At 36.0% G+C, this 11,800-nt stretch overlaps 1 protein-coding gene across 6 annotated transcripts in view; it reads right to left on the minus strand.

Moving 5' to 3' along the window:
• The window catches only part of BEGAIN (brain enriched guanylate kinase associated), a 158,828-nt gene extending 147,367 nt beyond the window's left edge, over nt 1-11,461 (minus strand). Inside the window, exons 1-2 of one of the 6 annotated variants that reach the window (XM_042047750.1) lie at nt 11,088-11,461; nt 7,931-8,057 (exon numbers count right to left, since the gene is read on the minus strand). In XM_042047750.1, the coding sequence (XP_041903684.1) occupies nt 7,931-7,981 (51 nt within the window). In that variant the 5' untranslated portion in view covers nt 7,982-8,057; nt 11,088-11,461. Of the gene's footprint in view, nt 1-7,930; nt 8,136-11,087 lie in introns of all 6 variants that reach the window. The other 5 variants (XM_042047749.1, XM_042047753.1, XM_042047751.1 and 2 more) reach the window with 5 other exon arrangements.
• Between the last annotated feature and the right edge of the window lie 339 nt (nt 11,462-11,800).

Below are 11,800 nucleotides of genomic sequence, written 5' to 3' on the forward strand. Positions count from 1 at the left end.
CTCAACAAAACCAAGAATCTCGTATGAAAAGATTAAACACATAAATTTTTTTTTTACCAGACCATAGAAGAAAGCTTCAGCCCTTTTTAGTTTTTTTCTTTTTTTTTAGTTGCTAAGATTTTGTGTCTGCTTGGGGGTTTTTTAGCACATCAACAAAGAAATTATCAATTGATACGTATTAATTCCAGACACACAAACATTAGCAACACTTTCAGGATGTCAGAGCTCTGAGTAGTACTTAAACACACTAACTGAGCATTCTTGTTTAGTGTAGAGATACCTGAGCAAGTTCTAAACTAGCGAGCTTAAATACCCGAGTGGTCCATCACAGTGCTCTCTTCACCCTTTTCTGAAAGTGCCTTGTTCATATCAAGGTGACCTGGTTATACACATGGTTCATTGCAGTGCAGGAATAACTTTCTAGTTTGATATTGTAAAGCCATCTTCTACGACACCAAACTAAAAGGACTAGGGAATTGTATTCTGTTTTTCCTTCCTCCCATACCTTCTACAGCTGGTTTCTTGAGCTATTAAAAATAAACATTCCACATTTCTTCTCACTCTGGAAAAAAGTTTTTTCACATGGTAAGAGCCCACCCAGGAAGACAGAAACACTTTTCAAATAGTCACACTAACGCGTAAGTACTTGTGATATACCACCCAAAGAACATATTTGAGAGAGCTCACCATGCTTGTACTTCTAGGAAGAGACGCAGATTTTGTGGCTGGCATTCCTTTGCTTTGAGAAATCATAATTTCTACTGGCAAGCCAGATCTTGTTCTGCATAAGACACCATTATCAAACGACCTGAAAGAGGGACTTGTATCCAGGGACAACGATTTCTCTAATTTGTGTGCTCCAGCCACGATGTCGTCACTTCTCAGAGTCTCTAAGTCTACTTCTTCATGGGTCTTCCTATCTAGAATGTTTTCTTTCCAGTTTTCAGGAGACTTTCTCTTAATATGAAAATCATCTAAGCTTCTCACACTGGATGGAAAGGTATTTTTCAGTTTAGCAGCTCGGTATGCCCTCAGGCTCATGGGATCAAGCACTCTGAAAGTAACTTCATTAATAAATTGAGAGAATTTGAGTTTAGCTTCTATTTTTTCTTCCACAACAGACAATGAACTTGATGATCCTTGACTCACCAAGCTCAAATCAGATGTAGAGGAACTGCTTTTCTTGTGAGCCTTCTTCTGCCTCTGGAGCTTTTGGCTTGCATTTCCCACTTCTGCTGGATATAGAGAAGAGTGTTCCAGTCCGTGAGTTTTTTCACCCCCTTTCTGACAGTGCTTTGATTGATGGGGTCGATAGCCTTCATCCTTATTTTTGCTTTTAACAAAGCTTTTAGCTTCTGACCTTGGTCTACCTGGTAACTCAAAGCTGTCCTCACTGGAGCTGCAGCGTTTTGAGTAACTGTTCATTGTCAAATCTCCAGAGAGGTTCCTCTCTGCATCAGTTCGTACTTCTGGTGCGCATGCAGTGGTGCACGCACCGCATGCTCTTCCTTCATTCACCCTGCCACCCCCCTCCTGCTTGGCTGATCTTCCAGGCACAGCACCCTCTGGCTTAACTGGGGAAATGGAACCTTTCCATTTACTTTAGTGTCTGAATGTCAAATACTGTCAGTGAAAGAGGGATTCCCATAAATCCTTGTCTAACTTATAAGACAAAAGGTATGTCTTCAAAGGGCATAACAATGCACCCACCACATTTGTCCCATATGCACCTCAAATTATGCATATATTTCGTAATTACATCACAAGCAAACTCTCATAATTTTAATTAACCATACTAATGAACAGAATCTATAGGACATGCAAATTTTCCAGGGTATTGAGTGCTCAGTGGACAAGCATGGGCTTTCATTGACCCAGAGCAACATATGATATATTCCTGTTTGTTGAACTGGAAACCAAACTACCATGATGTAGATCAATTCTCACTAAGTAAAGTCTGGGGTGGTTCTGTTTCAGGGCTTTTTAAAATCCAATAGTAGAGAAGGTCATGCTATATTGTCCTAATGCTAATAGTGTTTGCTGTTCTATTAAAAAAGTTAGTGACAAATCTGCTAGATCCAGAAAAGCAAACAAAACGTGATTCTCACTTCCTACCTGCTTGTTTTTGTCATAATTTTAATTCTAAAATAATTTTAAAAGGTTAGGTTCCAAAGTAAGGTGCAATATTTCAAAATTGTCAATGAGATTGGAGTAGTAAAGAAAAGTTCTTTCAGTACCTTGTATGTGAAGTTCTCATTATTTACTGTCTTTATAGACAGGCAAGTCTGAACTCTGAAGTGAAGAATTTCTATTTTTGGTTGGTACATGCAGGAACCTAAGGACTAGTTTAAATGAGATTAAAGGCTATAGTCTGACTTTATAATCAGCGTGGATATTTGTAGTGCCCCAATGATGTGTTGCCACAGGAAATGACCAGAGAAAAGACTGATAAATTTGAAAGGCTGGAGTTTTTTTTGTTTTTTCATCTCCTTACTTTAGCATAAGGGTGAAACCAAGTGATTTTCCCCTTTTTGTGTGGTGGGATTCAGACTCTGCTTACATCACTGTAAAATGCAGCAAGCAGAGAAAGACACTGACAAAGAAAAAACTGAGTGACCTTCCTTAAAGATAAGAGCACATTTTAAAATATAATGCGTAGCTGACAGGTCAACAGCGTCTTGAGCTGAAATGTACTTCCATGTGCTTTTGAAGCAGACATTTAGGTCCCTCATTATAAGGCACTTTACTTACTGCCTAGAATTTATTGTCTCCACGTTGGTAATTCCAACACTCATTTAAATCATAGTTCATAAAAGCTGCTGAAGTGTTGCAAATCTCTCAAATTAACATAGTAAGTACATTAATTTCGCAAATAACAGGGGGACATGAAGATCCTTTTAACACATCAGAAATCAATTGCTTTTACTGGAATTACTTTTTGAAATGCTTCCATATTTTCGATGGGACTGTGCCATTCCATTGCATCCTACAAACATTATCCTGATCACAGAGATAATGGAGATTAAAATGCATAAATCTGGTTCACACTGTCTTGTTTTAGATTAATTTATGCCTCTCTCACTTGAATGTGAATGCTAGCAGTTTAAAGGGCTGGCAAATGCTTTCAATTGTCAACACAAAGATTTTCATGACATTTTCAATGCAGTCAGGGAACAATACAGCACTACTCTCTTCTTGTAAAGCCAGAATTTAGGGATTTTTCAGTATGTCCAATACAGACTTCTACAAACTTAATGTTATTCTTGAAGCACACAGGATTCTGAATTGCATAGAGTCTATGCTAATCTATCCTAGGTCTTTTGCCTTCCAGATCCATTAGAGCTTGGCAATGGGTGAGTTCTGCAGTTTTAATGGACTTCATTAATAATGCCTGTTTCAGAAATAGAGCAAGCCTCATTGTTGATCCAGAACCTGTAATGACTTGTACATATTTGGAGAAGAGCTTTTTTATTCATGAGAGATTGGGCTCCTTCGTACATGAATAAAGCTATGTTAACTACAAGCACAAATTCAGTTATCCATTGCATGTGTGCAAATTTTAAGGTATGAATTTAAAAATCTGTGGTACAGTCAATAAAAATGGACCATATAATTCTCTTTTATTGTCAGGAAAGAGCTCTTTTGTTCAGAAAGATGTTATTTGCACAGCAGTCAAATATATATATAGATATATGGTCATAGGTAACTTAGGTAAGGTACATAACACTTGTGGGTGTCATACAGCTGATAATGCTGTTTCTCTTTCTTCAGATGATTTCTGCCTAATGACACTAGACATATGACACAGACACATCTGATTATTAAGAAAAAAATATAATCCACAGCTGCAAAATGAAAAATAATTCTTCTTACTTAAATGATACAGATCTTTTAACATCAATCAGTGCGAATCTTGGTCAGAACAGATGTTATCAAAGTTTGTAGTAACAGTAACTATTCAGTGTTCTCTTAAGTAAGTTTGCCAAAATATTCTCTAGAGACTACCTGAATCCAGAAATTATTTCCATTATGTGTACAAATAGAGAAGCTGAATATTACAACAAAATATGATTAAAAATCTGAATGTTTGATATCTTGAACTTTATTTATAATTATTTGATGGTCATTATTTATTTTCCATATGTTAAGTGACTTATTTTTTGAAGTGTTCAAGTTATTTTACCTTATGTATTTAAATCTCTTTGAAGACATTGCTGATATAGGGAATTTCCTGTTCCAATGCAAGCGGGTGTGTCTGTGGATGGCAATACTTTGCTGCAGTAGTCTGAGTTGTACTCTTGAAATAAATACCTTCAGAGAGCTAAAATTCTTCTGTTCTTTATTACTACAATATGCCTCAGCTAGGTGGATGCTTGCCAGATTTCTAGGTTCTTCTGAACCAGTCATATTAACATTAAAATAATCTTAAGAGAAAAAGTTATGCATTAATTTTGCCCTGCTTTAGAAATGGTGGGCACCATTGTTGGAATAAAACAGTATGTCTGTGCAAATCAACGGAAAACTGTCTGCCCTAAGTAACAGACTTCACTATAAATAAGATTTCCTCTATCAGCAGCTCTGCCATTATCTAGTTCATTCACCTTTGATCAACACCTGCACTTTGGTCTGTAGCTGCCATTAACTGGCCTTTAAATTAGGAAAGGACTATATTGTATTCTTTCAATTAGGAAAGGACTGTATTTTTCTATGTACTTCTATGATACCCAATCTTGCATAAGGACACATCCCCAGATACCATCAGGGCTCGCTCATAAGTGAACCCTTTCTAGGGACTCGAGTGGATACAGTTTGTGATTTTGTGTGTTGCAATGGCTAAGTTTTTCTATCCTATTTTAGTGTTAATATAAGAACATAAACAGAGTGACACTGATCCTTTCCTGATAAACTTCTGAACCTGGAACGTTTATAACAGCATGATATTTAAGATCATAGCTTAAATGGGACTTTCATAATGACTTAGTATTGCATTTGACAAGATCGAAACATTCAGGAATTTGTCTAGTAAACTTGTTACTTAGGAAAACACATCAAGATTTTTCTAAATTTAGGCTTATTTATATTCTGCATGTCATTTTAGAAAGACATTATTAGAAACCTCCATGTATAAACATGGAGCATAACAGAGTTACCTGCAAATATGACTTGATGTAATGGAATATTTCTACATACCATTGGCTTATGATTTTAATTTAAAAGCTGAATTTTGTGGGAATTTAAAAAAAACAAACATTCCACCCTCCCTTTTAAATAACATCCCTGGGTTTTAGTCTTCAGGAGATGTTTGCTAATTGTACTAAAAGCAAGTACAAGCTTTCTTGTATTTGCTGCAGGATGTTGTTATGACAACTAGAAGTTTCTTTGTGTAGAGCTCTGGAAGATATGATCATTTTTGGATCAAGGCAGAAAATATTCAACAGTTTTAGTACTAAGTTCTTCTGTATCCAAGAGTATGTCTCTTGATACATGAACAAGAATACCTTCAGCAGATTATCTACATTAAAAAACCCAAACATGTATAAAGGTTTTTACATTTTGAAATTCATAAAAAACTTTTAAGTTATTATTAAAAAAAAGTAAATCTGATTTTTAAACAATATTGAGGTTTATTTTAATTGCAATTAAGACTGGTTCCAGAGTCTTTTACAGTCAGTGAATAAACTCCAAGATTATGGATGAATAATAACACTGTTGTCTGTGCTGTTCTTGTTGAAGCAAAGAACAAGTTTTACATTATGATGGTGTGTATTTCCTGTATTTTTGTTCCTAGTTCTCACTCATCCTTTCAACTATTCAGAAATATTGCCTAAGCAGCAGGGCCAAACTTACTATTATTTGTAGGAATGACATTCAGTTCAAAGCTCTCAGTTTGCCCTACAGATATGTACATCCCTCAGCAGATACTCCACTCTTAAAATAGCTATATCCCAACTCTCCCAGTGCCCATTCTTGCTCAGATGTATTCTTCCCTCCTGTCTTTAATGAAAATTTTATCTTATCCAGTCCTCTTCACAATTAATGCAGTTAATTTTGAAGTGTTTTATGAGACCTTTCAGTTTTACACTTCAGTTTATCCCTTTAAATAATGCAGATGTTCCTCTCTGTGTTTTTCTAACAGATGGTTTCTTTTTCTTTTTTTTCTGTATTGGTTGTCAAATACAAATTTGCTTTTAATGTAAGGTTGCCTAGACCAGTTTCATCAGCAAGACAGTGTTTCCTTAAATTCTTCTCAGCATTGTTCTGTTTTGTTCTTCTCCAGAAATTCTACCACATTTTCTAATTAATGGGAATAATATCTCTTTCTAGGATGCTAGGCCTCACACAGGAAAAATTCAATTTCACTAAATATTACTTTCTCCATTTCTCTTTCCTTTTGGAACAAACAATTTGTAATGGAGTGGAGATGCAGTCAGTGTTGTATGTGTTGGTTTTACCTCACTAGGTTCTGCCTGAAAGTGTTTCAGCCTTAAGGAGAATTTAAGCAGGCATTTGCTCTAAGTCTGTAAGATCTAGCTGCCTTCAGGACCAGTAGAATGAATATTCAGTTATTTTAATGTATGACTGCTAATGTGAACAAGTTAAAATGGGTTTTTCCTTTTTCTATCAGTTGTTGGTAGATTTATAACATGTTACGACAAACAGAAAATTGGACCAGTACTGCCACCATTAAACCAGTCTGGATTCTTAAGAAATGGTAGGTTTTGTTGGCATGAAAAGGAGGTGAAAAGGTACTGTGGTGTCTTAAAGAGCAAAGACTAATGTTTCTATGCAGGAATCTGCATGGTGGACAGTGTTTGCATTCAGCCTTGAATCTAAATCAAAATATATAATGGATCTAAATTGCCCTAAATTCTCATTAATCAACCTCTCCACCATGATGAGTAAAACATTTATCTGTTTTACAACTACAGGATGACTAAACTAAAGGCAACAAATTGCTGTGTCATCTTTCTTGTCAACATCCGTAAGTCTGATTCATTTAATTTATGGCTGTATACTAGACAGAGCTGTGATAGGCCTGTAAGAAGTGCTGAGCATTAGAAAAGAGATTTTTTTTTGGTATAAATCCTGCACCACCCTGAAAAAAGAGCCACTGTTCTCTGGCAAATGCTACAGCTGCAGTAAAATTAGAGACAGACACCCAATTAAAATGCAAGCTATATTTACAGCTTTAAAAATAAATGAAAAATTAAAGAGAAAAATGTAAGCACAAAATGTTTTAATACACCTTTTTTTTTTTTTTTTTTTTTTTTAATTCCAGTACAACAGCATATTGGACACAGGCTCTTACTGTCCTCAATATCATCCTGTCAGAGCACCTTCCATTACAGTGCAAGCAGCCAAATCAGTATCAATTGTAAGCTGTTGGCTGTAGTGTTGTCTGCTCCTTAGCAGTAGAAAATGGCACTGTGGACACATGTCACTGCACATAGCTTTAAAGTTTTTCAAAGATATATACAAGGCACTTGTGGCACTAGCTAATGACGTTTGGCTACCCTTAATTACCAACAGAATTTTGTCTCCCATGAAGAGAAATTTTACTCTTGCTGAGAAAAGCCAGAGAAATGAAGCAGCAGACTAATTTTTTTCTAAGTGTTTTAAGTGGTCTTTTATTTATCCACGGTCCAGACAATGGACTGCTTGGAAGAGAGGAATACAAAATTATATGAGGCTGATCTACTGTGTAAGGAACAGATTACTAGTCTAGTTAGGCCAAGCTTCAGAGCATAAACACTATAGCTTTTCCTTCATGTTGGAACTTCTTAGCACTAAAAACTTGTAATATCACCTGTCTGAGAAATTTTTGTTCCCATCTAAGAGAGATAGAGCTTCCTAGCTAACAAAAGTTAACAGGATCTGTGAATAACAATTTATCAGATTTGCGTTTAAGTGACCAACCGCGGCTGCGTACCTTGACTGTGAATGAGTCCTCAAAATGCTCTCTATCCTCTGCCAACATCATCTTTTTCTTGCTCAGTTTCTGCTTTAGCCAGCTGCTCCATGAGCTCTTCACACGCTGTACCGTTTTTGTGGCCGTGCTGTAGGATGGGTAGAGCTGTAGGTCATCTGCATTACACTAGCATTTGATTCTGTGTCTCCAGTTCACTTTGTAGTTGCTTGGTGAAAAGACAGTAAAATAATTGATCCTTCTGAGAATACACAGATGAGGAGTCTTAGTTTCTTCCACTGCTCCTTGAAAATGTATATTTTTAGGAAAGTGTCAAATCCTTTGAGTCTAGTCCTTAAAACTGTCCTTCTTTGAGGTAGTCTGGCAGTGTCATGTGGCTTTCCAAATTAGGTATACCATTTTCCTCATTTTCCTCTCTCTTTTCTCTCTTCTTTTTTCCCAATAATAATCATAATCATAATAATTATTATAATCAAAATCATCATCATTATTATTATCATCATTATCATCATTAAGAAGAGGGGGAAAAAGCATGAGAAAATTTAAGACAGTAGAGAGGAAAAATGAGTGGAAGAATGGAATGAGTTTCTCATGCAAAATCAGGCTTAGGATAAAAATACACTGCCTTTTTCTTCAGGTGGACTGAAAATATTTCCCACTCATTCATTATGTTATATTTTAAAATTAATGATATTTTATATACCAGTTTATTTTACTTTAATCCATTCCTAAATTTATGCTGGATGCCACAATCTGCAAGGCCTTGCTGTCTCTGAAGCTGTATAATGTCTCTTTCTGATCCCATACCACATTAGTGGTGAACTAAGGCTACCCAAAGTCCTTCCCATTGATGCTTCAAGGAGTATTGAAGAGATCTTTCAGTACAGCAGTGTTTTTCTTGTCATCTTTTTTTTATATCTGCAGGAATATGCAATTCTTCTAATTAAATGTTAAACATAGAGGAGAGTTTAAGACTGGAAGGTAAGTCTAAATGCATAAACCACATAAGGAATAAGATGCTGCTGTGATATTCTCTATCTCTTCTTTTTTTTTTCCCCTGTCCAATGAGCTTATTTAAATTAGTGAAATATGTGTTTGACCAAGTTGTTCCAGAGCATAATACAAACATTCACAGTTCTTTGTAGTGGGTAATGCTAGTCCCCATAGGGACTTTGACTTCATAAGAGCAATAGACCTGTGCTAGGTTTGTGGCATTTCATTAGGATCATTCTTTTGCAGGATTAGGAAATCACGAAGTATAAGGAAGGAATAAGCCTTTTTACCTGGGCAACGCTGTCCCCTCTATCACGAAGTCACCATTTCCCCTTAAAGACACCCCAAAGGCAGTTCTCTACCTCTTCCTCACCCTCCCAGTCTGTCTCAGAAATAGTTACGGAGGATTGCCTCCTCTGGTAAAGAGTAACAGCTGTGGAAACAGTCTAAGCTTGTTAGTGGCATTTCTGCTCACTGATGTCTCCTTTAGTCTTGTAGAGATGGTACCATAAATTTCACTATTTACTGGTCTTGTTATTACTATGCTGTGTTTTCTTGAGATTTGGGGAAGGGTTGTGGAATGTCAGACTAAACCTCTCCATTATTGGCTTCTAATTTATTAGGCTCTTCAGAGCCAGCCCTTGGGAAGCCTAATGTTGCTTGCAAAAGGAAGGCTATATTATTGTTCACCATACCTGGAACACAGTAATTTTTTTATCTCTGTTTCCATTCTTTATCTCTGCGTATACATAATCTGCCAAAACCTTTTTATTTCTATTACACAGTAAAAAAGGAAATGGTTTTTCCAGTTCCATGCTTCAGTATGTCCTGAAAAAGTTTGCTTATAAAAAACTTGCCTGCATATAAATGAGTTGGGCTGGAAGTATGTTTTAAAATTTGTTGTTCTGAGTAATTTGAAAATAACTGGGAGAAATAAATGGTAATTTCTTGACTGCTGTTACCATGGGTTATTGGGGGATGGATAACTTGAGCAGGAGGGAAGTATTTGTGTAGTTTTCTGTGGAAGTTAACTAAACAGTGTGAATTTTTTGCAGCATAATCTTCCCTACATAAAAAACTATGATAAATAATATTACTTGGAGGTATAGGATATGCTTGTGCTAAACATTTCCAGAAGATTAGTTCTGGTGCTGTAATGTCTCTGTTGCAGCTCCAATATATTTCTGCTGAATGCTGCAAACCTGCAGGTTTACAATCAGAGTTGCATGTTACAGGAATTGGTGATAAGCAGCTATGACTAAATAAGAAAATAAAAGGTCTGTTTGTACTTGGATATGTGTGTGTTTGCATACCAAATGTAACAGTAGCCCTGCGCATTGCCTGTCCCTAACTCCTTTCTATTACAACAGTTGCAATTTAAACATGAAGCAAAATACCGCTATTTATTTTCCTTCCATGACCATAGTCCCACCTCATTCATTATATTAAAGAGACATGTCCATCAGAGCTGTTTAAATACTCTTGTAGAAAGCATGCTACAGTATGTCCTGTTTGTTTGGGCAAATGTTATGCATTTATGTTGTTTTTCATACAAACAATTATTTCATCTATACTCTGTTTGGTTTAGCAACGTTTGACTAATACTTTGTGTAATTAGACAAAGTCATGCACCACATATATTTTCCTTCATCATTTAATACAAACCTAAGCTAGGTTTAATGTGTACATACTAGCTTTATTAATATTAATGCCACTGCCTGAATTTTTCCTTTCTTGAAGATATAAATTATTTTGCTAATTTCATTCTTAGTGGCCAGTAACATATTCAGAATAAATATTCCAGTTTTGATGAGATCAAATAGACATGTTCCATGATGTGCATTATGCAAATAAAAGATACATAACTCATTAAAAAACCCCTATCATGACAGTCAATTATAAATCATTTCATTAGCTTTCCAGCACTGCAGCTTTAGGAAGCTTCATCCATATAATTTGCTGTCTTGTACCTTAATGTATTAACTATTTCATTTTAAAGACAGTAATGTCTGCCAAATGAAACAACAGAGCATGTTAATTCATGCACCAGGCACCCAGTTGTCATATTGCAGCACCACTAATTCAGTGCTGAAGACTTCTTTCCTACCTGTTATAAATTTTAAATAAAAAAAATAGAAACATGCAGTTAAGAGAAAGCAATACTTACTTGAGAAGGATTCTGCAAGCTCTGTTGTGCTAGTTCACAGACTGAAATGATGGAGCCAGATTTAGAAGTAGCTTATTAGGTGCATGCTACTTCAACAGTTACAGCTTTTCTTTTTTTTTAACTGAAAGACGGAATCGTTTTCTTTTAATGAAGCCAGCACAGAATGATATGCTGCCCATGTTGCTATGAGAGACTAAACTTGCAGAGCAAAGTCTGGCAATTTCAAAATAACTTACCAGGGGTCATTCACTATCAACCTGCCACTGCTTTCCTGTGTAGTTGTAAAGTTTGACAGCATCAAGCAAGATCATGGCATGTCACAAACGCAGGAAATTACTAGTCAGTCGTGTACACTTGAGATTGAAAGTGATTGAGGCAGTATTGTTTGTGAATACAGGTATAAAACCATGTTAAGACAAAATCTTTCAATTTGGAACACCCACTGAATTCTCTTAAAAGGGAACAAGGCTCTGATTACAGTCAATCTGCAGTACTTGCGACTCTCCTGGTTTTGGATGCTATGTCTACAGCTCTAGCACTAAGAAAAGAGCACAGGAACTGGCCCAAAGGGATCACACAAACGTGAAAAACTATGTATTTTTTATTGCCTTTGATATTTTAGGAGAAAGACTATTAAGTATCACATATTTTTGTGTGTACACAAACCAATGCAACTATAAAGACATGTAATTATGGTTATAAAATCACCCATA

Source organism: Corvus kubaryi, unplaced genomic scaffold (assembly GCF_017639235.1).
Source record: "Corvus kubaryi isolate FWS band 111438036 unplaced genomic scaffold, C.kubaryi_AGA036_p1.0 66, whole genome shotgun sequence".
Taxonomy (NCBI): Eukaryota; Metazoa; Chordata; class Aves; order Passeriformes; family Corvidae; genus Corvus; species Corvus kubaryi.